The 27,065-nt window shown below is 39.5% G+C and overlaps 1 protein-coding gene across 8 annotated transcripts in view; it reads left to right on the top strand.

Annotated features, from left to right (window-relative positions):
* INPP4B (inositol polyphosphate-4-phosphatase type II B) overlaps positions 1-27,065 on the top strand; it is a 481,006-nt gene that overhangs the window by 349,379 nt on the left and 104,562 nt on the right. For all 8 annotated transcript variants that reach the window (XM_075199307.1, XM_075199316.1, XM_075199324.1 and 5 more), the window contains 2 exons: positions 303-411; positions 7,268-7,445. In XM_075199307.1, the coding sequence (XP_075055408.1) occupies positions 303-411; positions 7,268-7,445 (287 nt within the window). The remainder of the gene's footprint in view (positions 1-302; positions 412-7,267; positions 7,446-27,065) is intronic.

A 27,065-nucleotide genomic window follows, 5' to 3' on the forward strand; every position in this document is an offset into this window, starting at 1 on the left:
TGTCTCATTTACATATAATTAATGCATAATTCAAAATGCCTTTACTAACAGGAAAGTATAACATATTGGTTCACACTGTGATACAAAATAAAGATGTAACTTGGGATCTAGTGACTATTAAAATCTAGTTTGCTTGCAAGAGAAGATTAACTAGCTTTCTCCAAACTTTGAAGCCTTGCTGTCTCTTGTTAATTAATCACTTGACAATAATATACACAAGCTTATTGTTTAATTGACCAAGAGCTTATGCTAGCTTTGCCTGACAGTGTACGATATAAGTGCTTATGTCTTCATTCGTCCAGATGCCCTGTATGATGTCATTACCATTGGTGCCCCGGCAGCGCATTCTCAGGGATTTAAGAGTGGCGGCCTCAGAACACTTTTCACTAGGTTTGAGACGGAAAAGCGAAAGTAAGTAATTAACCAGTGCAAGTTACTCAGTAAATGTATTGTGTTTGCTGGATTTCAGATATGCTGGGGGGATTGCTAAACTAAGTGCAAATGGGCAGTAAATCATCAAAAACAGCCTGAAATAAACTCTTAACTGTAAACATTTGACTGTTGAAAGCAAATGTCTGGTTTGTGTGTCCTAATATTTGTACCATACTAGTAAGTCATCCCCATGCTTTGTGCCAGTTATATAATAACGTTATCCTCATAGATGTTGTACCATGTTTTTATATACAGTGTAGCAAAATATTTGGTATACATATTGGATTTTTTTTAATTAAAAAAAAAAAAAAATGACACTACAGATGTGAATCATAGCCTTGGTAAACTCCTTCCAGAGTAGTGACAGAAATGTATGATATAGGTTACTTCCATATTGGGCATAAAGGGGCTGATGCAGTGGGCTGCTTTTTTGCATAGTGTAAATTAAGCAAAATTAAATTGCACTGCACCTGCACACATAAAATGCATGCATATGTGCTCATGCAGAGCTGCGCATATCGGTCCCTTCTTCTGTTTATCATCGGAGCGGTGGAACAGGGTCAGGATGCAGCTGTCTAACATAGGCTGAGTACCATAAAGACTGATGCAGATCAGCCCAGATATTGAATAGTGAGAAATAGATCAGTTGACTCTGTTGTTTCAGCGCTAAACCTAAAAAATGTGTATGCAAATATTTATACTTGTATAATATCAGAGCAGTTACATTACGCTACACAATAAAACCACATCCATTGTCATCTAAACTGTGTCTGTCAGGATTATCCTAAGACTGTGTTATTGTTATATCTGGCTGTAATGACACAGACATGTAACATTAATATTTTCCCTATAGGATAGCAGCCAGGAATTGTGCCCACAGTCTCATAGTCTTTTTATTGCTGCTGCAGACACAGGAAACTACATATAATGGTGTAGGGGCAGCAATTCTTACATTCACAGTGTCCAAATTATACCTTTCGCTGATATTTTATCTCTTTAAATGAACTTGCTGTCTTCTACGATAATTAATTGGTCTTCTAGAACCACTATGGAGAGAATGAGCAGTTTGGGATTCTTATCTTTTTAGTGTAGACCTCATTATTTTGTATTTAAAACTGAAATATACACAGCTGGAAACAAATGCTGATGAGTTTTGCATTGCTGCACTTGCAGCAGTACGGCACTACAGAAAACACAAGTTCACGTAATAATTATTAGCCTTTCAAAAACTGATTTGGGCAGAAAGTAACATTTTCTTCAGTGTCCATTATGGGACACCACTACTTGCCAGAATCAGACATCACAATCAAATAAGTGTGTGATATGTGAATGTTATAAGTGACAAGTTATGAGTGACAAGGGAAGAGTGATGAGTGTTACTTTGTGAGTTGAGTGATGGGTTCTGAAACTTCACCACATCATACTTTACTCTTGAGTTTTGTGTTTAATTAGAAGCAGACCGACAACCAAATGAGCAGTTTTCTATATAAAATGTATCCTTCATGGTTTATACAGTAGCCAAAGAGATAATAGCAATAGAATGAACAGTTAGAATCCGTTTATATTACAGTGTATTTCAGTAGATTTTCTCTGATGCCAAATCACTGTTCTTGCCCAAAGTTCCATGCAAACCAGCCAGAGTTGGTGGCACTATAGCAGGGGGACACACAGCAGGGGTCCCTCTGCCATAATGACAACCAACCCCAGGCTGTTCAGCACTGGGCTGGATTCCCTAGGGAGAGGGGTCCGCCGAAAAAAAACAGCGCCCCCCCCCCCCTCTAAGGACACCCAGCCCAGTGCTGATAGCACTAGGCCTCTTCCTTATCTCTTCTGCCTTGTCCCTCATGCCTTGTCCCTCATGCCTTGTCTTGTCCCTTATATCTTCTGCTTTGTCCCTTATCTCTTATGCCTTGTCCCTCATGCCTTGTCCCTCATGCCTTGTTCCTCATGACTTGTCCCTAATGCCTTGTCCCTAATGCCTTGTCCCTCATGCCTTGTCCCTCATGCCCGTGTCCCTTATCACTTATGCCTTGTCCCTCATGCCTTGTCCCTTATGCCTTGTCTCTCATGTCTTGTCCCTTCTGCCTTGTCCCTTATCACTTCTGCCTTGTCCCTTATCACTTCTGCCTTGTCCCTTATCTCTTCTGCCTTGTCCCTCATGCCTTGCCCCTCATGCCCTTGTCCCTTATGCCCGTGTCCCTTATCACTTCTGCCTTGTCCCTCATGCCTTGTCCCTCATGCCCGTGTCCCTTATCACTTCTGCCTTGTCCCTCATGCCTTGTCCCTCATGCCCGTGTCCCTCATGCCCGTGTCCCTTATCACTTCTGCCTTGTCCCTCATGCCTTGTCCCTCATGCCTTGTCCCTCATGCCTTGTCCCTCATGCCTTGTCTCTCATGTCTTGTCTCTCATGTCTTGTCCCTCATGCCTTGTCTCTCATGTCTTGTCCCTTATGCCTTGTCCCTTATCACTTCTGCCTTGTCCCTTATCTCTTCTGCCTTGTCCCTCATGCCTTGTCCCTCATGCCATGTCCATTATCACTTCTGCCTTGTCCCTCATGCCTTGTCCCTCATGCCTTGTCGCTCATGCCATGTCCCTTATCACTTCTGCCTTGTCCCTCATGCCATGTCGCTTATCACTTCTGCCTTGTCCCTCATGCCTTGTCCCTTATCACTTCTGCCTTGTCCCTTATCTCTACTGCCTTGTCCCTCATGCTTTGTCCCTCATGCCTTGTCCCTTGTCTCTTTATCTTTTCTACCTTGTCCCTCATGCCTTGTCCCTATTTTCTTGTGATTTGTCACTCGTTCCTTGTCTCTCTCTGCTCATCATTCATTAAGCATTATTAACAATTTCTCATATTCACTTTTCACACTTTACACAATTGTTTGATTATTATGATTTATTATATTAGAATCTGTTAAATGATATCCAGTTTGATCCTGATGTTTGACTGACATGATGATGGACAGTTTAACTCTCATTAAATCAGTTGTTCCTTACTTTTGTGGTTCACAGACTAATATCATAGTCTGTTGAAAGCTAAAGATGTTCTTTTTGGAAAGATGAAAAAAACTGTGACTACTATAGATATCTGAGGTTCTCATCAAACCTGAACTTTTTCCACATTAATTAATGGCAGCATGCAATATGCTGGGCACACCAGTAAATAAAGTTATAAGAAGTATATTTTAAAATAATATATATGTTTTCAAACCTGCTTCCAGGGAGCTCTGATCCCTACAATTGGATCCCTTGAATTGTCTGAGTCTGGTTACTGATTGCAAATTTGTTATATTTGTTTCTTTACATGTATATATTCTATTAATAACAACAGAGGAAATGGAGCTATATTTTCAGATGATATGAAGGTGAGCAAGCAATCAAGTAGAATACGTAGTTGTACAGGTAGAGGTATTAGTAGCAGGAAGAAGGAGGTTATACTGCCACTTTAATTGGTCATTAGTAAGACCTCACCTTGAGTAGTATGTACAGCTCTGGGGGTCCTATCTCCAAAAGAAAATAACCATGCCTGGCAGGGGCAAACACAGAATTTCTAGAGGGGGAGTTCCATTCCACACCGCCAGAGTGTATGACAGGAGCGTAGCTATTATTTGGGACAGTTCTAGGCTGCTCTCCAATTCTTACAATCCACTTCAAATTCAAGGGCAATGGTAGCCAACTGTCCTGATTCTGGTGGGGCAGTCCCAATTTTATGGGACTGTCCCACTCATTCCAGACTTTGTACTGACTGCAAGGATAGTTGGGATGGATGTCCTGCTTCATACTGTACTGATTATTAGGGGTGAGATGTTGGCAGACAGTGCTGCGCTCTCCTACCTATTCATGTAGTATTCACTACCTGCGGCTGCTAGTCTGTTAAGCTCAGTTGCTGCTTATCTGGATCCTGGAATGTTGGAGCCCTGGTTGGTAAAAAGGAGATACATAAAATATGGAAAGTCTAGTAGTGAGTGAACCTATTTGGGCCTCCCTCCCCCAACCAGCCCTGATGTTAAAGCAATAGCACCTATGTATAATAGTTAGGTCTCCCTATCTGAAATCAGCCCAACATCAAATTTAATAGCACTCACATTTAATAAATAGAGCTATTTCCTCCCTACCAATAAATGAATGGTACTCGCATTTAAGAAATATACCTATTGCCCCCCAAACAGCCTGAATATTAAATAATTTTTATTCCTATTTAATAATTAAACCTATTTCCCCCAAATTGCCCCAAAATTAAATAATTGGTATTCACAATTAATAAATAGCCCTCCTTCTCCATTAAATCTGCCCCACATTTTATTAATAAGCCCCAAGCCACCCTAGTATTGACTAAATAATTCCATCACACCACCTTAAATTATCATTGCTATGACTCCACTATTAATTAAATAGTCCTCACCATGGAATAACTTGGCAATAAATGAATATTTCCCACTCACTAATAAATGATTATCACTCACTCTCATTAAATTAATACCCAGCCTCCACCGCTATTACAGTAAAAGCAATCACTTATCTCCTTCCGTTTAGATCTATAAGTTTCAGAGTCTGCCTCTCATTTCCTGTACTATGACATGCCACCCTCCCCACTAAAGAGGGTCGCATACTGTAGACAGGGGCAGGAATGGATCTGTAGATCCGTGGCTAGTCCCAAGGAAGGGACACCAGCCTGTTAATCTGGCTGGAGGGGGGTGGGGGGGGGGGGGGGGGGGGTCAGAGTAACTGAAAATATCTTCGTTTGCTTTACCATACCTGTTATGATATCTGTTGGTGTGTGAAATTTGATGTGCTACTTGGATATAATGAAGCTGTACAATATTGTTTTTATATCACCACCTTTATATCACCTTCTCTTTTACCTGGTTAATGTTTTCGATACTCCAATAAAGAGAATGGGAAAAATACTGAGAATTTCTACTTATATGGTGCATGTACTGCATAACAAACCTTATCAATAAAGATGTCAAGAGCTTTACTTGTACAGCTTAAGGGAAAGAGGGGACAGAGACAATATGATAGATACGTTCACATATATGAAAATTATTGATAGTTCAGAATAGCAGTATTTTTTAAAAATAAGAGAAATTCTAGAACAAGTTGACACTTGTAGAGATTGGAGAAAGGAAAACTGAAAGGTAACATATGAAAGAGTGATACATCTATGGAATAATCTCCCAGAAGCTGTGGTGATGACCCATACAGTGACATAATTCAAGAATGCATGGGGGAAACGCATTGCTTTTGTAACAACAGATCTAAAATATATGTAAAAAATACCCACGTATATGCAAAGTAAGCATTCACTATAGGGGTCAATTAGCCCTGACTTAATGAGCATTCACAATACATTCAAAGCACCCTAACTAGAACAAAGCATGGACGCCTTAATACCTTACATCCGGGCTACTTACCACCACACCAGGGAGACCACAACAATGAAATCCCTGTGCCATAGTGAAAACCATCCCAGGCTGGTCAGCAAGCACCGGTGCCTCTACAGGTTAGAGAAGCTACAACATTGAGTGTTTCCTCTTTTTATAAACTACTGGTGCAGCACTGAAAGGCACTGGACTCTTTTTGATATTCAGGGTTGTGGCGACCAGGGTAATGAACAAGATTGGGACCCCAAATATGGCATCTTTGCCACTACAGTGGTCTCAGTGTGATGCACAATGGGCTAAGACTCCTACCCATTATACCACAAAAGGGTAAGCAAGAGTATACACACCAGCCAATCACAAGCAACCAGTGTGGGAAAGAGTTTATGATTGGCAGCTAGTGAAGGGGAATCCTAGGTACTCTCATCAATCTCATCATCATCATCATTTATGTATATGGCACTAGCAAATTTTGTAGCGCTTTACAATTGGGGACAGACAAAGTAATAGACAATACTGGGTAATACAGACAGACAGAGAAGTAAGAGGGCCCTGCTCACAAGCTTACACTCTACTCTCTACTTTGATCATGTAATAACAGTCAGCGCTAGTGAGGGAATTTGTCTTTTTGTTTTCCACTTGCTTTACATTTGGGCTAACATGCATGATCAAAGCCGTCAGATGAGCAGGCTGCATAATTTCTCTGGTTTCAGAAACATGCAAGATACATCATCATCATTTATTTATGTAGTGCTACTATTTCTGCAGCGCTGTACAGAGAACTCACTCGCATCAGTCCCTGTCCCTTTGGAGGCAGCCAATTAAACTACTAGAATGAATTTTGGAGTGTGGAAGGAGACTGGAGCTCCTGGAGGAAACCCACGCAAGCATGGGGAGAACCTACAAACTCCAAACAGACTCCACACAGATAAGGCTATGGTCGGGAATTGAACTTTCAACCCCAGTGCTGTGAAACAGAGTGATAAACACTAAGCCACCATGCTGCCCTGCACACTACTAGAGGGTGTAGCTAACAAATGATTGAGCAGGTTGTAATTAGACCCAATGTTGGTTTAGACTCAAATCTGGTTGCTCTTCATTTCTTTCCTAGCTTTTAATTTCAGCATCTTCCCAGCCATATTCCTGTAAAAGAGTTCTGCATAATATGCGCTAAATATGCACTTAATTGTACATTGTTCAGTACTTGCTCTTTAAGAAGATGAGATGGCAATTAAATCAGTGATAACGGTTCAGAATTATTTCTCTTTCCCTAACTCTTATACATCAGAATAACGATTGTAGTTTAATCCTCAGAGATAAATATTTCAGCGTTTGCCTGAGTACAGGAAATAACTTTACTTAATCTTCTTTATAGGGATTATTATTTTTTTGTTAAAGTATCTGATAATATTTTTGCAGGCTGTTAATAGAAATTTGCATTTTTGTTTTCCAGTACAGGGTACCAATGTATTTACTATTCACCTGAGAACACCGCAAAGGCAAAAGAAATTTTAAGTAACATCAATCACCTGCAACCTCTTATATCAAGCCATACAGACCTCCTGCTTAATTCAGCAAGACAGCACTCTGTGGACAGCCTGAACAATTCTTTAAAAGCACTCACGGACACGGTGAGATCCAAATCTGCCATGCAATGGCTCATGGATAAAAATAGACTCGCTCCTATTGCTTTATCCTTTATTTAATGTGCAGGTTGACATTCGTTACATTACAGCATATACAGTACTCACTTTGAAAGATAGACTTCAAAATGCCAAGGCAAAGGAATACCAAACACCTAATTCCTTTGAAAAAAAAAGCAATTTAATATTTTCTGTATCTTTATTTTCTGCTTTTAAATGTGTTTTGAAAGTAAGATTGAAGGCTTTCTGAAATGGTAGAGCTTGTTATTAAATTGAGTTATTTTATTGCTGCACAGCAGCATTTGAGTTCCACAAGTTCTTTTCTTTCTAATGCTAATAATTGTCGGAGAGAAGCAAGTAGAAGATAATGTTCTTATAAGCTAGATTCTATTTTTTCCTTTGTTTGTTCTTCTGTCGCTAAAAGTGTTTTCTTTTTTTTTTTTTACGTAGTTAAACTTGGTAACAATTATTCTGCAAACACAGCACTAAAAATTGAGCAAATGGAGTAAGTAAATGTGCTGTCAGTGATGTGTTTTTGAATGACCAGTATGATGATTGCTTTTGTTGTGGAAATGTACAGAAGAGGATTAGGTGATAGGTTAGTAACATGCTTTGAGGAAAAAAAGCAATTTGGATGTTGAGAAAGAAAGTTTGACCTAGGAAGTGACAAGTGACTGACTTAGATTTGACATGCAAATGTGACTCAGTAGTTGTTGGTGTTAAATGAATAAAGGTGTTAAAGGGTTATATAAGGAAGTGTGTGTCTGTGATTGTGTTTGGGTATGTTTTTCTATACTATTGTGTACTTTTCTGTGTGTTTTCTGCAGGGACTGTCTTTGCCTATGAAAGTGTCAAATACTGTGGGGGGTATTCAATTGTCCGAGTTTTTTTTATTTCCCCACAGCATAAAAAAAATAAAAAAATCTCCCGCGGGTCTTTAACTGCAGTAGCAACCATTTTGAGTTAGCGCAGCGCGAAAAACTAGTGCAATTCAACTGAAAAAGTGGGAGCGCTGCCCCCATGAATTAAACATTGTGTTTGCGAGTTTTTAGGGGAGTGAAGGGGAGTTTTATCGCGGTCATGTATAACACAAAAAAAAGGTTTTGCATACATTTCCATACATTAGATTGCATTACACATTGATAATATCTACATTACAGTACTTTCTTTAGCATATTTTTTAATTGAACTATTTTTTACCATAGAATCATCTATACCATGTCAAAACGCATTACTGCATTCATATTTGTACCAAAAACATACATAAATATAATTAATTAGTGATTTTATTTATATAATTTTTTTATGTTTATTTTATTTCATTATTTGTTCACAAGAAAATCAACTTTTACATGTTAGACATTAGTGATAAACATAAGTTGAACTTTTTTTTTACATGATTTCAAATAGTTTTCAGAGGTTTTTTATTTTTAACACACCCCTAAGAGGTGTGAGATAAAACAAACATATTTGCCTGTTTAACGCGCCGCGTTCAAAAAAAAAGGAATAGCTAATTGAATAGCTTTTAACGCGGCTGCCGTTTCATGGAAAACAATTGAGCGTTAAAAATGGAATTGAATCACCAAACCGGTAAAGTTAACCCGCTCGAAAATTATAAAAAACAGTGTTAAAATGACTTAACGCAGTCAATAAAAAAAACTCACTGACAATTGAATATACCCCCCTGTATGTCTACTTAGTGTGTGCAGTTCACATAAATGAGTAGAAGCATTGTGATTCCTTTTCCCTGTCTTTGTGCCAACTTACGTTTCTTATCCTTGTGTGCACAATATTCAGGGCCGGATTAACCCGAGCTCTAACTGGGCTACAGCCCAGGGGCCTCGGGCATCCATGGGGCCCTTCAAAGTCCTCAGCAGCATTATTGATCGGGCTGGGGGCGCCCCGATCAATGCTGCTGAGAACTTTCACTGCAGTCATCCGTCCCCAGCGCTCAGTATTCTGCTCACTCTCGTGAGATCTCATTAAGGAGCTTACAGCGCACCGCGGAAGGAGGACTGCAGTGACAGGTAAGTGCTTGGGGGGGTTAGGGGGCCTTAAGGGGGGCAGCGGGCGGCAGACAGCTTACATTCCCCCGTAAGGCCCCCTTAGCACAGGGGCCTTCATTCCCTTAATCCGGCCCTGACAATATTCAGTTTTCTCCTGGTAATTGCACAACCCCAATTATACAGACTCCATTTCAGCCATATAATCAGACCCTATTACACACACCCAGTTGTTAGCCACATTGTGCAAACCCCATTTGTAGCCAGGTTGTATCCACTTCACTTCTACAGGCAAACATGGCAGGATTGTTGTACTACAGGCTGTGAATAGCCTGCCATTGGCAAAAGAGGACCTGAATGAGGGATGGCAAGCCTCTGTAATATATGACGTAGCTACTCTCAAATGTTTGCAGGGCTATTATTAAAACCAGAACAGAAATGTTAGTGTCATGATTCATACATTCAAACTAGCTGTCTTTGCTAAAATTTTATTTTGCTGCTTATTACCTATAACCTGAATGTTGCCTGTGTTGCAGATGGTTTGCAAAATGTTTCTGTAACAAAAATAAGGTTTTCACAGTTTTAGCTACATGTTGAATCTTTCACAGGAGTAATCTGTGCGTTTGCCACTGTCCTGAAAGGCAGGCGTGGGATATCCTTGAATCACTCAAATACATTTCAGTTTATATATTTTATTTTTATTTTCATGTAATTTGTAAATGGTAAAATTTCACTTTTAATAAAATCTTAACATTTTAAAAACATAGAATGAATGTATGATTTAGAGAGCTACAAGATCGTCATCAAAAATATTATCATCAAAAAAATAGGTATCAGCTGCTTTAAATCATAGCATCAAGTGTTGGTGATCGAAATTGCACTGTCTGCCAGCAGCCATCCTGGCCAGAATATTTGTCATTGCATCATTTTTAAAACATTAATAAGTAATACATTTTACAAGAACTTGTTTAAGAAGAAAAATAAACCATAACTATACACAATGTAATAAATCTATATTCATATTACAATTGTATTTTTAAAATTTCATATAATGGTGTAAAACCAGTATGTAAAAAAAAAAAAGCTTCTTGAGCATAATAAATATGGAGTAAGTCAAAAGATTTTTTCTGTTTCACTCCAAGTTGTCCTAGCAACTGTCTGTAGGAGATGTTATATCCCCACACTGTATTAGATTGTGTACATTAATAAGAACATACATACATTCTAAAGTTTTCTATGTCTATTATCTTATGCCGCTTTTTAAAATAACATGCATACTCAACAGATGTTTGATGTTAAAACACTATGGGGCACATTTATCAATGTTCACATAAAGTGAAAAATAGTTTTCAAACCTTATGGCATTGATAAGGATTTAACTATTTCTCAAATTTATGTACAACCCAGCACAGAAACAGCAGTTCCGATAAACTGCTGTTTCTGTGATAAAAAAATTATACTTACCCTGCCTCTTTGGAACACGCTGTCTCCGGATCTCCTCCTCGTCCTCTTCACTTCTTCTCTTACTGCAATTGCGCATGTGCAGTTCGTACATTAACATGACAAGTTTCCAAAAAAAACAATTTTTCGGAACTTGTTAGATTGCGAGAGGGAGCAGTCACCATGCTATTGAATGGTGACTGCTCCCCAAAACTAAACAGCATGCAAAGCAGCAGATATCCACGATATCTGCTGTGATGCACCTTTCTTAAATATGCGGGGGACACACAGAGGGCCATGGATTTTTCGGTAAATGCACGATAGTGCACAATCACTAATTGTTAAACATGCCCCTATAACATAGTAAAATATATTGTGTATATAGTGCAGTATACATACATATTAAATTTGATTGTTAGAACATCAAACATCTGTTGAGTATCTATATTATTTTAAAAAACCGCATAATATGAAATTTATCATGCTTGTGGATCAAACCTGGCCAACTTTAATCGCAATCTGGTTGGAAAATATAGTGGTAAAAGTCTCTCACCAGATAAGAACAACTGTTGAACAAGGCTTGTAACGCCTACCCCAATGCTGAATAGGGCACAATTAGAAAAAAAAAGACTACAGGTTCTTAACCAAGCCGTTTACAGCAGGTCCCCAGCATCATATGTTTGCAACCAACAAATAAATTCATTCTTTATCCTGTTTTAATGTTATTTATTGAATGCCAATAGTTTCCTTTTCATTTGTAACAATCATCGACTTAATTTATAGACAACAGTAAATGAATTAGAAGGAAGTACAATATTAATGAAAACATGAGTAAACATTACTTCCAAAGCTGATTCACATAAATTTAGGTCCTGGCTAAAAATGCTAGGAAATCCTGCACTCGCTGATCTCTAGCATACCATTAAGGAGGCTTATATGCATAATAATTAAATAATCAGAAGTGTAATTAGAGGGACAATAAATGACAAAGCTGTACCACATGGGCAATTAGTAGCTGTACATATTCACAATATTCCTGATATTTAAGTATTCGCAAGACAATTATGAAAACTAGTACATTTGTGAATGTCAGAATATGTCATTTGCACACATTTTTATAAATTTCCCCTATTCTGCTCTGCAAAATGTTTTGCAATGTATCTGTCAAGGGAATTGTGAAACAGTGCAATATTCTGCAGATCTCATTATTGCTCTAGCGCTAGGTTTTGGGTGGTACAGGCTGCTGATAGACTGAAGATAAGACGAAATAGGCACTATTTCACTATGCTGCTCCATGCTAAAAAAAAAAACCTGCTCAGAATTAGAGATGTTCACTGACCCCGGTGTTCTGGATTAACTTTGTGTTTTGCTTTTGGTTTTGGCAAAACCGCACTCGTGTGTTTTGGTTTTGGACCTGTATTTTTTAGAAAAATTGCTAAAATATGCTAAAATCACAAAATATTGCTCTTTTTTTTGTTCCTACATTATTATTAACCTCAATAACACTAATTTCAAGTCATTTGCAGCCAATTTCGATGACCTCACAGGTCACAATATTTTCATACACTTTCGGACAAATACTGCAGCACCCTGGCTGGATGCTAAGCGACAGGGCAATTACTCAAACACACGGCAGTTCCTAGCACATCTAGGACACATTGGCACACATCAGTGGCAGAAAAGAAAAGCAAGATGGAATTGTCCTTGGATCATGAAACCAGTCATGGTTCATTTGATCGCTCCACCCATTCCTTGGATAACTGTGGTAATACATTAGAGATGGGCGGGTCCGGTTCTCCGAGAACCGAACCCACCCGAACTTTGGGTATCCGAGTACTCGGTACTCTCCCGCCCATTCCGAATCCAAATCGAGGCCGAACGTCATTGTGACGTCGTCGGATCTCGGGGCTCGGTTCTCGCGATACTTCAACTTTATAAATACACACCTCCACAGCAATCCATCGCCATTTGACAGAAGGAGAGAGCAGGGTGTAGTCATAGGCTAATTAGAGCAGGGACAGAGAATACAATATTGTTCTTGCAATTGCTCTAACCAAAATCGCTAGTGCAGAGAGGAGGATAGAGGTTTATTATTTTTTCTTCATATTTGGCACTCCCCAGCGCTTTTGGGGTGTCCCCCATAATTGTGCATAAATATTTCTGGCTGTCAAAAGTCATATCTGTCAGCAGTATCTACTAAATAATTTTTAGCACTCCTCAGTGCTTTTGGGGTGTCCTCCCTAATTGTGCATTAATATTTCTGGCTGTCAAAAGTCATATCTATCAGCAGTATCTACTAAATAATTTTTAGCACTCCTCAGTGCTTTTGGGGTGTCCTCCCTAATTGTGCATTAATATTTCTGGCTGTCAAAAGTCATATCTGTCAGCAGTATCTACTAAATAATTTTTAGCACTCCTCAGTGCTTTTGGGGTGTCCTCCCTAATTGTGCATTAATATTTCTGGCTGTCAAAAGTCATATCTGTCAGCAGTATCTACTAAATAATTTTTAGCACTCCTCAGTGCTTTTGGGGTGTCCTCCCTAATTGTGCATTAATATTTCTGGCTGTCAAAAGTCATATCTGTCAGCAGTATCTACTAAATAATTTTTAGCACTCAGTGCTTTTGGGGTGTCCTCCCTAATTGTGCATTAATATTTCTGGCTGTCAAAAGTCATATCTGTCAGCAGTATCTACTAAATAATTTTTAGCACTCCTCAGTGCTTTTGGGGTGTCCTCCCTAATTGTGCATTAATATTTCTGGCTGTCAAAAGTCATTTCTGTCAGCAGTATCTACTAAATAATTTTTAGCCCACCTCAGTGCTTTTGGGGTGTCCTCCCTAATTGTGCATTAATATTTCTGGCTGTCAAAAGTCATATCTGTCAGCAGTATCTACTAAATAATTTTTAGCACTCCTCAGTACTTTTGGGGTGTCCTCCCTAATTGTGCATTAATATTTCTGGCTGTCAAGTCATATCTGTCAGCAGTATCTACTAAATAATTTTTAGCACTCCTCAGTGCTTTTGGGGTGTCCTCCCTAATTGTGCATTAATATTTCTGGCTGTCAAAAGTCATATCTGTCAGCAGTATCTACTAAATAATTTTTAGCACTCCTCAGTGCTTTTGGGGTGTCCTCCCTAATTGTGCATTAATATTTCTGGCTGTCAAAAGTCATATCTGTCAGCAGTATCTACTAAATAATTTTTAGCACTCCTCAGTGCTTTTGGGGTGTCCTCCCTAATTGTGCATTAATATTTCTGGCTGTCAAAAGTCATATCTGTCAGCAGTATCTACTAAATAATTTTTAGCACTCCTCAGTGCTTTTGGGGTGTCCTCCCTAATTGTGCATTAATATTTCTGGCTGTCAAAAGTCATATCTGTCAGCAGTATCTACTAGATAATTTTTAGCACTCCTCAGTGCTTTTGGGGTGTCCTCCCTAATTGTGCATTAATATTTCTGGCTGTCAAAAGTCATATCTGTCAGCAGTATCTACTAAATAATTTTTAGCACTCAGTGCTTTTGGGGTGTCCTCCCTAATTGTGCATTAATATTTCTGGCTGTCAAAAGTCATATCTGTCAGCAGTATCTACTAGATAATTTTTAGCACTCCTCAGTGCTTTTGGGGTGTCCTCCCTAATTGTGCATTAATATTTCTGGCTGTCAAAAGTCATAACTGTCAGCAGTATCTACTAAATAATTTTTAGCACTCCCCAGTGGTTTGCGCTCAGAATGGATTCAAAGCAGTCCACATATGATCTGAATGAGCAACCAGGTTCTGTCACCAGTCCTGATGTTAGTGTTCCCAGTACGTCATCTGGCCAAGGCGATGTCAAACAACAGAGTGTTTTCAAATTAGTACAAAAAACAAAAACCAAAAAAAAATTTACTGTATTGAAGCGAAAAAGAAGTGTAACTGAGCAAAAGTTAAGTGACGATAAAAAAAAAATTGCAAGCATGCCATTCTACACACGCAGTGGCAAAGAGAGAATGAGGCCTTCACCTTTGGCTATTAGTGGCAGATCCCAAAAAGTTACCCAGCCTACAATTGGTGCACAACTACTGTTACGCGTCAAAGCCGAGCTGCAAGATAACAGTGAGGCATTACAGGAGAATATTTGCTCTGATTCACAAATGACAACAATCCCTGTGGAGAGTCCATCGAACAGTGGGATGTCTAATCGTGAGCATTCTGCTGATGTGTGCCTTAATAACCCGAGTGTAGCCGGTGATACCCAAATTGAGGATGCCACTTTGGAATTAGAAGAGGATGAGGGGGAGATTTGTGTAGGCGACGAGGGCGCTAATGAGGATGTTGATGAGGATGAGGTTGATTGTGTAAGTCCTGCACCAGTGGCAGCAGTTCTGGCATGTGACAAGAAAAAGGCCATTGTCATGCCTGGGCATAAAACAAAAAAATCCACTTCTTATGTGTGGAATTATTTCTACCCAAATCCAGACAACAATTGTATAGCCATTTGTAGTGTATGTGAAGCCACAGTCAGTCGAGGGAGGGACCTTAACCATCTTGGAACCTCGTCTATGTTACGCCATTTAACGAGAGTTCATGGCAAAGTGTTGGGAAAAGCTGAAAGTTCTTCCCAAAAGAATACAAGCACTCCCTCATCAGCTAAGACCCTCCGCTCACCGACATACCGACGGCTACAAAATACACCCACCACACCATCCTCATCAATATCCTCAGTAGCGCTCGGAGTTAGCCCGGCATCCCACTTAAGGCTGGATGACTCCGGCACTATTATTGATTCCTCTGAAGAAAGCGTTAGTCCTGCTGCTGCTGTTGCTGCTGCTGGGGGTGAATCGTCATCCCAGAGGCAGGTTAATAAAATGAGCAGTCCTACATTTCAGCAATTAACTGTGAAACAATCATTTGCGAGGGGAAGCAAATATGACAGCAGTCACCCAGTCGCCAAGCGAATCACAGACGCCATGGCTGCAATGTTAGTGTTAGATCTGCGTCCAATCTCCACAATAAACGCAGCTGGTTTTTCACAGTTAATTGAGGTTTTGTGTCCGCGTTACAGAATTCCATCGCGACACCATTTCTCCCGTAAAGCTATTCCACAACTATACCAAAAAGTGTGTAAAAATGTAGAGATTGCGCTGAAAAATGCCATTCTGCCCACTGTTCACTTAACCACAGATATGTGGACAAGTGGAAGTGGCCAAACCAAAGACTATATGACTGTGACAGCCCACTGGGTTGGTCATTCACCTTGACCAGCAGGAACAGCAGCAGCATGTACACCACTACGTAACATTTGTCACAGGCAGGCCACTCTTTGTATCACCGGCTTCACTAACAGGCATACGGCTGACAATTTGTTACGCAAACTGAGAGATGTGATTGATGCATGGCTTATACCACTCGGACTCTCCCCAGGGTATGTCATTTCAGATAACGCCAACAATATAGTGCGAGCATTACAGCTGGGTGATTTCCAACATATTCCCTGTTTTGCTCACACCATCAACTTGGTGGTGCAGAGCTTCCTACGAAATAACCGTGAGGTGCAGGAGATGCTTTCGGTGGCCCGTAAAATTTCAGGCCATTTCAGGCATTCAGCCACAGCATGTAGGAGATTACAGCAGCTCCAAGAGCACTTTAACTTGCCCTGCCACCAACTTAAGCAAGAGGTGGTAACTCGGTGGAATTCCACCCTGTACATGCTTCAGAGGATGGAGGAACAGCGCAAAGCCATCCAAGCATATTGCACAAGTCATGACATTGGGAAAGGAGGGGGGATGTATTTCACTCTTGCACAGTGGGGAATCCTTTCAGTGCTGTGCAAGGTGCTGAAACCATTTGAAGTTGTGACATGTGAGGTCAGTGCAGACTCTGCTAGTTTGAGCCAAGTCATTCCTTTAATTAGACTATTGGAAAAGCAGCTTGAGAAAATGAAGGAGGAGCTGAAAGCAAGCAATTCAGCAAAGTATGTTGGCCTTGTCGATCAAGTACTTAATTCGCTTCACAATGATCCTCGAGTTATTAAGATCTTGAACTCGGATCAGTACGTTTTGGCCACTGTGCTTGATCCAAGGTTTAAAACCTACATTGAGTCTTTACTTGTAAATGAGTGAGATGTGAACTTTTGCAAGGAGCTATTGCTCAGCAAGTTGGCCGCTGAACTGGGCCTCGGCTTGACGACGTGTCCTCCTTCACTTTCTCAAGCTGTTGCTCGTAAAAAATTAAATTTCCAAAAAAGAAGCAGGGAAGACACAGGGGGCAGACCAGAACAATTTAACAACTGGGCTGGTTTGAAGGATTTTTCAAAAAAATGTGTCACTTTGCCCATAACTCCATCCAATATAAGTATAAACATGCAAAGGATGGTGGAGGATTACTTTCAAGAGGTAGTTGATATGGAAATGTCAGACAGTCCCTTTCCTTACTGGGAAGAAAAGCAGGCCATTTGGAAACCCATGTACAAACTTGCTTTGCAATACCTAAGCTGTCCACCCTCCAGTGTGTACTCTGAACGAGTGTTCAGCACAGCAGGGAACTTAGTCAGTGATCGCCGTAGAAGGTTACTTCCCAAAAATGTGGAGAAAATGATGTTTATAAAAATGAACTACATCTTCCACGAGGAAGGCCTTCACCATCCAAGACATCCAAGCACTGACTGTTCTCTAATGGCGGATTCAAGCGGCGATGAATTGATAGTCTGTGATGATGACGTACACACTGATGAGGGTGAGGATTAAGCTGAAGATGATGCCGATAACATCTTTTTAAAACTTTCTATGTAAGTGTAGGGTGCAATCTACCCCCAAAGAGGAAAGGGACTTGTGGCATTTCCATATCACATACCATCTTGAAAGGCTGCTGTTAGGGCAATTTATCCTTAAGGGTAGGGTGTCATAGACAGAGTGACCCCAAACTGTCTTTCTCCATGTCAATTAATATTGTACAGTCTATAATGGCTGAATTTTTTAGTATTTTATACAAGTGGAGGGGGGCCTAGAGAGACAGAAACCAAACTGGCTTTCTCCATGTCAATTAATATTGTACAGTCTATAATGGCTGAATTTTTTGGTATTTTATACAAGTGGAGGGGGGCCTTGAGAGACAGAAACCAAACTGGCTTTTTCCATTTCTTTACATATTTAACTATAAGTGTAGGGTGTAATATACATTCAAAGACGATGGCTGCATTGCCAATATGCATAGATGGAGAGGAAGACAATCTGTTTTGTGTGTAGAATAGGCCTACCAACGAAGAATTAAACTTTTTTTTTGGATGATTTATTACCTCAACAATTAGATTACTTGTCTCTAAAACAGTTGGAGCACTAAATTGGGTTAATTTAGGCCCAAAAACATGGATTTTCCAAAAAAATAGCAAAACCAAACAAAACCAAAACACGCAATGGCGGTTTTGCAAAACCAAAACCAAAACACGACGGTAATCCAGATCCAAAACCGAATCTAAAACCAAAACACGGGGGTCAGTGACCATCTCTATAATACATGGACAAAGTGAAGCGGGCGCTCATGTTCAAGGAGACCCTCAAAGGTGGGAAAGGGATCCCGGATATCTCCACCATGCTGTGAGCCTTCTTTGCCTGTAACTGCATCAGCAGAACTCTTATTAAAACGAACATTTGCTCTGCTGGGAAGTCCATGTCTTGCTTTTTCTTCATGCCTCTTTGGAGGACCCTTGGTTGGGACAAGTGGGACAGCTCCTTCCCTTACAACTGGACTACACCTTGGTTTTACCTGGATGTTGGACAATTTGTGAGAGAGCACCATCTGGACTTAAACCAGACATGTGGAAGCCAAAAACTGTCCACAAACTCATCAGAGCTAAAGACTTTATGGAGTCTGTTCCAGGTCTCTCTGCTGCAACAAAAAAACACGTGTAGGAGAATGTGGCCTCTAAGAGGCTAATAGACACAAAGACACTGCATGGATGGCTATCCAGGGAGGTCTGCCTCTTAGGACATTCATGCACTCCCGGAACCTGTGCCAATATGTCCACTGCCCCTTCTGCATCACCAGAAGGGAAACAGCACAGCGTATTTTTTGGGACTGCCTCACTGCACAGGCACTGTTGCAGTGGGCACATGAACTTAAGTACAGTGTGGCCAGCACTTGCCTTTCATACCATTCGGTATTTTATGGATTATTTCCTGGGACCCACATCATTGGGGCAATCCAGGAGGCTGGGCACCTTATGAACTGCTTTAAGCATGCTATTTGGCTTGCCAGGAATTGCCTCATCCTGAAAAGAGAGAAGATGACCATCCAGGACTGTCGCAAGCTGATCCACAGCCTACTAAGAGACTATAACACCATTGACAGTCCTGAGGAAGAGGAAGATGATTAATTTTCTGTCTCCTTTTTCTCCTTCTCCCCCTGTGTCTCTGTTAATTCAATAAAACATTGGGCTTGTGTCTCCCCCTTCCTTACCCCCTCCAACCCATTCTCCCATCACTTGGCTCTTGCCTTAATTCATGCACCTTTCCCTATATTTCTTTCTGTCCCAATAAAGCTTTGGTCTTCTGTGTACTGCTGTGAATCCATTTTGATAACACAGTACAATGTGACTGCAGATTTACACCATGCCTGCCAGCTATTATTTGTATTTCAGCAATGACAATTAGCAATGGAGCAATGAAGCTCTCCTCTTTGTGTGTTACCTATATAACACAGTACAATGTGACTGCAGATTTACACCAAGCCTGTCAGCCGTAGTATTTGTATTTCAGCAATAACAATTAGCAATGGAGCTCTCCTCTTTGTGTGTTACCTATATAACACTGTACATTATGGGACTGTAGATTTAGAAGCAATGGAGCTCTCCTGAATGTCACTGTAGACTTTAAAGAACACTGCTATTCCCTCCTCTTTCTATTCTACCTATGTTGCTGCCCAACTGCTCTACAGACTGTGCTACCTTTTCTGTGTCCCTCTGTGAAATGGCGCTAGATCGCTGTGGAGGGCAGTACTCATAGAATCCAAAACTTGCGAGATCCAATGACGTAACAATGACGTTTTGCCTCGTTTTCAATTCCGAAAAAGCATGAAAGTACCGAGCTGGCTGAACTCGGTACTCGGATCTGCTAAGTTCGGGTATGTTCGATTCTCGGGGAACCGAGCTTGAGCATCTTTATTCAGAATTGACACCTTAATGATTCATGTGTCATGTATATCAGTTTGTGCACAGGTAAATAGATTTATCTACTCTTTAAATTTTTCTATGTCTTTATTTGATATACATACTTCAATAATTTCATACCTTCATCGGATCTATCATGCTCAAACACAGATTACTCCTCTGTCGAAGTGCATTGTTCAGCATGCAAGAATCCATATATTAACATTTGTAAAGTTTTCTAAAAACTTGAAGTAGAAATTTTGCGGCAATCTATTATATCTTCTAGAGGATTTTGTGAAATCACATTGGTTTGTAATGCATGGCAGATAGGGATCATTTTTCTTCATTTAAACCATGGTAGTAAAACAACATTGAGGTTATGACCCCTTAATGGTCAAAGTAAAAGCTATTTTGAAGGCATATTGTTAATAGCAGTTGCTACTACCACTATAAGAGCCTGCACATAACTTTTATCCTCTCTCGTCTCCTGTCATTGACAAAAAGTTCCCGGTGTTAAACAATAGGGAATCTTTTCCCATTGTCAGATGAGCTAGGGAAGGAGTGTTTCGTACCCATGGTATACTCCATAATATAGCAACTGTTGATGTCTTCAGTGCTTGTCACTACAATTTACAATCATAATTTAAGCACCCTTGTGATGGTGTTTTGTCATCATCATCATCATCATCATCACCATTTATTTATATAGCGCCGCTGATTCCGCAGCGCTGTACAGAGAACTCATTCACATCAGTCCCTACTCCATTGGAGCTTGCAGTCTAAATTCCCTAACATACGCACACAGACAGAGAGAGACTAGGGTCAAATTTGATAGCAGCCAATTAACCTATTAGTAGGTTGTTTTTGGAGTGTGGGAGGAAACCAGAGCACCCGGAGGAAACCCACGCAAACACGGGGAGAACATGCAAACTCCACACAGATAAGGCCATGGTTGGGAATTGAACTCATGACCCCAGTGCTGTGAGGCAGAAGTGCCAACCACTTAGACACAGTGCTGCCCAAGCTTGTTTACATGTTAACAAGAACATCAATAATTTGCCCATCTATCGCTGGACTGGCATGCTATAACGCACTGTAAAGAAGGCATAACATTTAGTTTTCCCAAGAATGAGCCGAGCCAATGTTGCATCCTTAAATCAATTGTTGGTTAATTTTTAATAATATAAGACAAAAAATAAACTCTTGAAATTAAATACTTAGTAGAAGTAACCCTTTCATGTACATCTTTGATATGTCTCTTTTTAAAAGAAGATTTAAGGTTTAGACTGCAGTTTCTACACTGCAGTCAGTGCAGGTGTCCTTCATTTGCATAATGCTTCAACCACATTCTTTATTTACATTGTGTTTTATTTTGACATTCATTGGGACGAACATAAAAGAAATACAACTGCTTGGAAAGTTATTCCCTCAGAAACCTACCAGACACAGTTTGGACGCAGAAGAAAAGAAGCCTATGCAGACAGATGGCTTGTAAAGCCCATACTTCTGTTATACTATGAACAACAGTGGATCTATACAGCTTGGAATGGTTTCAAGACTTGACACAATTCAGAACAAGTTGCATTGAATCACTGTTGCCTTTCAATAGCCAAGGGAAATGTCAATATGCAAGAATTTATGGTTGAGTATTCTGTTCAGTATAATGCATTGTAGCTAAAAACAAAAAGGACCTTCTATAAAGAGTGAGTTGCAGATTTTTATTTAATATATCAATCATGCGGCTATGCTCGAGACCAGTTCATATTCTGAAATTAATTTATCATTGCATGATTTTATAGGTAACATAAAACATTTTTTAAAGTTTAAAATTAGCAGTGGTTGTAACTGTACTTGTGAACCGGCCATGCATTTACAAAGAATATTGACTGTTAATAAAATTATATTCATTTTTCTGATTTAATTTTGTTTAGTTGCTTTTTGAAACCAGTAAGCTACTCGACATAGGAAAACTGATATTGATCATTGTACTAGACAGAACTGCCAAATTGCTGTAAAGGAAAGATAAGGTGAGATTTATGCCATCTGTCTTTCAAACAGCTTGAAAACATGTTAGACAATGAGAGAAGGATGTTAGCTGCAGCCTAGAACGGTATATGTGAAACAAGTTTCCTATCACTTAATAATTTAGTTTTTTCTCCTGTTCTGGAGTATAATGGTCTGTGAGAACTGGCTCCTTTGAAATGATTGTAAAAAAAATTTTTTTTCGAGAGATTTTTATATATTGGTTCAAACTATTTGTAACACACTGGTCAATGTACTAAGAACAATGTATAAGTGATTTTGCAGCAAAATTTTGTGCCAATCCAGTTTTGTTTAAGTGCAAAGTTCCTGCGATACAGTCTTCAATTTCCGCTCTAGCTTCACCATTCTGCAGAATTTGATCCCTCAATGTATTTGTAAATTCACATTTTGGGGGATTTACAGCCTATAAATAAAGTTGAGTTGATGATTGTCAACTCATTTTGCTGTGTTATAGAGGTAAGAGTAGGGAATGGGATAGGATTAATATAGCAAAGAATTGCTAGAGTAATAAAGACGGCAGCTGAAATTCATACAATTTGTTATTATACCATGAGGTATACAACAAATAATATTACTAATACTGTTATTTCATGTATTAGCTTACTGTATAATGGGTAACATACCTATTGATGAGGATTAGTTATAATTACTCTGTCCTCGTGAATTAAGTAAATGTCTTTAACAAACTAATAAAAGGGGTGTCTATGGTCAATTGCACTTGCAAGTTAGTTAGTGGTACTCAGACTCTATCTCAGTCTGTCAGACCTATTTAAGAAAGGGAGAAAAGCCCTTTCTTTGTCCAGAGAAAACAAGTGTTTTTCCTGAAGATAGGACTTCCCCCTATCTAGCGAAAGGTTTCTGATGGCTATTACTGGTGGTAATCCCCTCTAGGCACAGATTCACTGGGATTCTCCTGGAAACTGCTTCTCCTTGCAAACCATGGAGAAGCCTATTTTTAAACTTTTTTTTTGATGAAAATGGAATTGGTCACAGCTTCCTGTTTCAATGCACATGTATGAACCAGCAAAGCCGGGTCATGTGTATGCAGATGCCTGCAGGGTTAACTTGCAAAGTGGTAAGACTCTGCTTACCACTGCCAATGAGTATCGCCCGGAACTGAGTACCACTAAGCTGCCCCAGGAAAATATTAGTAAATTGTGGTAATACAATATTTTTTTTCCTCTGCGGTAAATGGTGATAAAAAAAACATTTTTGTTACCTCTGCATTATGGTAAATAGGCCCCTGTGTGCGAAGCACACTGCAGTTTCTTACTGTGCAAAGTGCGCAAGTTCAGACAGCACAGGTACATCTGCAAGCCAACTGTAGAGCGCATCAGATGAAATTCATACAGTTTATATGATCTTGATTCAGTGTACCACATCTAATAATACTACTGGTAGTTGTTATATTTTTGGGCCACTGACTAATAATGGCTAACACACCTGTTTGTCACACTGTGAGAATTGCTATGTCTCATTGCATTTAGTAATTCCCCTTTTCAAACTCACAAATTTATAAAGGGGTGTCTGAGGTCAGCCGCACTTGAAAGTTGCTGGTCAGAAGTATTGTCACTGCATTAGTCTGAGACTGTGTGTGTGCACAGTATTTTGCAATGTATTAGTGTTGTAAGTTCAGGACAGCATACTGTAGGAACAGCTGCAGCAGATGGAATTCACTCATTTTTTATTTTATTTTGTGTACCAGGGGGATTACTATACTGTTCATTAATTTCTGACCACTAAATAGTGGTTAATACACAAATTAATCACAATGAGAATTGCTCTGTCCTTGTTCTGTGACTTTTCATAATTATCATTGTTTTATAATTATTAATTGTGCAACATTGGAAAGTCATTGCTAACTTCTTTAGCACCCTATTCCCATATATGGTTTTGCATGCTCAATTCTAATATTAAATATGTTAAAACAGATTAAGTGTGGTAAAAATGCAGACATATTGGTTGTTAAGAAAAATCATCAACTAATATGTAAGCAATTATACTCAAAGGAATGCAGCTGCTGTACTGGTACTTTGAGCAGCTATAGCAGAAAAATGTCTTACCTTGCAGTGGTGCACACAGGGGGGGTTTCTGAGTCTCTAGAAACCCCCCCTGCGCTAACTAAGTGGCCACTGTCCTATACAGCAGTCGCGGCGCTGTCAAAGAAGCGTACGCTTCTTAGACAGTGCCGCGGCTGCTGTATAGGACAGCGCTGGCGAAACGGAGCTGCTGCGCATGCGCAGCAGCTCTCTCTCGTTTTTGTTTTTGTTATTTGTTTTTTTGGGTCGGCGGGGGGAAACCTTCCCCCCCGACAATCCTCCGTGCGCCACTGCCTTGATGAGGTTAATAAGAAAGAAAATAGTCATGGGCAATAGAGACACTCAAGTTCCATAGAACAAGCTGACTTAGGCAACAGTGACATTGAAAGATTGAAGAGCAACATCTCCCTCCCCATCTCCTTTAGCAGAAGCAGCACCTGAAAATCAGAAGGATACAATGTCATAAAATAGTGTCCCTGTTGACATTAACACAAACTTGAGTCATAAACAACGACACCATTTGGTCAAAAAGCAAGACAATTGATAGGTCACTATCAATATGATTCTATTGATATGTCCCTGTTCATAGCTTCATTTTTTTCATCCTAATATTATTGCTCTATTGACAATAATTGGTAATTGTAATTGACATTTGTTTTTTTGTTTTCACTTATATAAATACCTGAACATCTTCATTAAAAAAAGCATGACATTTATATACTAGTCAAGACAAACCACTTGTCAATGATTTAAAAAACCCCTTTAAAAACATTTGCAGCCTAAAATGTATAATTACCCAATTCTCAAGAGCTAATGCAAGATTCTGATTCTGAAGATAATTATAATAATGATGTTTTTGTATAAAGATTTAAAAAAAAACATGTTGATAATGATCATTTTGTGTTCAGTTTTCTCACCAGTTGTTATCAGCAAGGCTTACATCCTTCTCCACTCCCAGGATAAAATGTATCTACATCCTCCCCAATACAGTTCTGTTTGGTGTGATGATGACAATACTAATGCTGTTGATGACTGTCGGAGCCACTTGTGATAATGACAATGATTAGTCGGCAAGAGTTAAAATTGGTCATGGTTTTTCTGTTAGTGTTAAGTTAGAGTTAATGGAGTCAAGCAATAGTGATGATACAGTAATGAATGATTCCATCTTGAATAGGGTAAGATAGGGATGCAATCAGCAGAGAAAAATTTCTGTTGTGTTAGCTACAAGGAATGTTCTTAAAATAACCTGTATGCATGCAGTCTTTCAAAAAGTAACGCAAAAACAAGAATATCTTTTAACAAAGTAAGACAAGTTATTCCAAATCAATAGCAATATTGTCTGTTTTATGGCACATGCCAAGAAATTAGTCCCCTTGTGTGGGTGCCATGGACAGGTTGGCTTCTGAATTGCACTATAATCAGTACAAAATTACAATATATAAGCTGTGTGGTCATACTTTTCTCAAAGTTCATTAGTAAGGCTGTTTAATATTTAAAGGTATTTTTACAGTATAGTGACTATAAAAATAATTGCACATATTAATTTACACCATGGAATAAAATATGAGCATACAGGGCAAGAAAAATTGCCTCATTTTGAATCTTACTGTTCGTTTCCTAGAACTTTCTGGCCCTATGTGAGGAACAGTTGTGACTCTAGAACAGACATGACAAACTCAAAACCCCAGTTGGCCCAAATAATCAAATTCTAAGATTGTGTGGTCCGCAAGAAAAGAAAAAAGAAATAAATAACCATCGTCAGCACTAACGGGTAATACATTTGATAAACAAACTACAAACTGTCATATGAATGTACTTGGACACCAACTTACCAAACAAATAATGATAATGTTTTAAGCACAACAAAACGTACTGTTCTGGCTGCGTGTGACAACATACAGCGTGGGTGGAAGGACATATTTAAGTAATTTAACAGAATAAACTAAAACGTGGGACGCATTCTAATTGGTTTCCCATAGTAATGTTGGGATCAAAAAAATAAGCATTTGGACAGCATGCGGCTCGCGAGCCTCAAGTTTGACACATCTGCTCTAGAAGAAGGGCCATGCTCATTACACTTAGACTAGCACATATGTCTTGTGCGATTCTGGGCAAGTAAGGAGTAGACGCCACATCCCAGATGACAAGGGGCAATTTAAAGTTGCTTTTATGCTTGTTTCGGGAATCTCTCAATGATAAAATAATGTTTAATAGCAGTGCTAAATAATTGTAAAAATTACACATATTGCTACAATAAGCGTTAGGATGATAGAATTGAGGTTTGTTACTATATAGTGTTTTCAAGTACTTAAAAAATGTGTTCAGAGTAAAAAATAGTGATTCAGAGTCTGTAGAACATCTGAGGAAAGTGACTGAACCTGAGAGCATAATAGTACAATAGAGAAATAGTAGCAGTGGAAATTGTGTCTCAAGCAGAGAAAATAGAATAAAAAAGTACTGTTAAAAAAACCTGCTCAATAATGACTTTTTAGATCTGAGAAAGCTCATGTGAGTGAAGAAACTGCTGAAAGAACTTAAATGACAGAAATGTTAATCTTGGTGCAGAGAAAAGAGGGGTGAGTGAAGAGAGTTTATCTAGGACTCCAGTGTTCATTGAGTGCCATGTTTGGAGTGGACCAGGGGAGTCAGCCTATGAGAGTGAAGGGGAGGTGTGCCTGACTGGTCCTCAGAGTTCTTAGACTGCAGCACTGGAGATATTAATACCGGTGGTGGAACTACCATTGGTGCAGCAGTTATGGTGCACCAGGGCCCACAGAGAAAATGAGGCCCGCTGCACAGGGAACTAGCGAGCTGTGGGCCTTGGTTCCCTCCTTCGCGCTTCCCTGCAGCGGGGCCAACAGCTCGCTAGTTTCTGCTATGATTAATACGTTTGGTACAAAGGGAAGAAGGAGAAGTTTTTCTGAGTTAAAAAAAAATTATGAATTCAGTGGTCTGTTTGTTTTAT

The sequence above is a fragment of the Mixophyes fleayi genome, chromosome 1, assembly GCF_038048845.1.
Source record: "Mixophyes fleayi isolate aMixFle1 chromosome 1, aMixFle1.hap1, whole genome shotgun sequence".
In the NCBI taxonomy this organism is placed as follows: Eukaryota; Metazoa; Chordata; class Amphibia; order Anura; family Limnodynastidae; genus Mixophyes; species Mixophyes fleayi.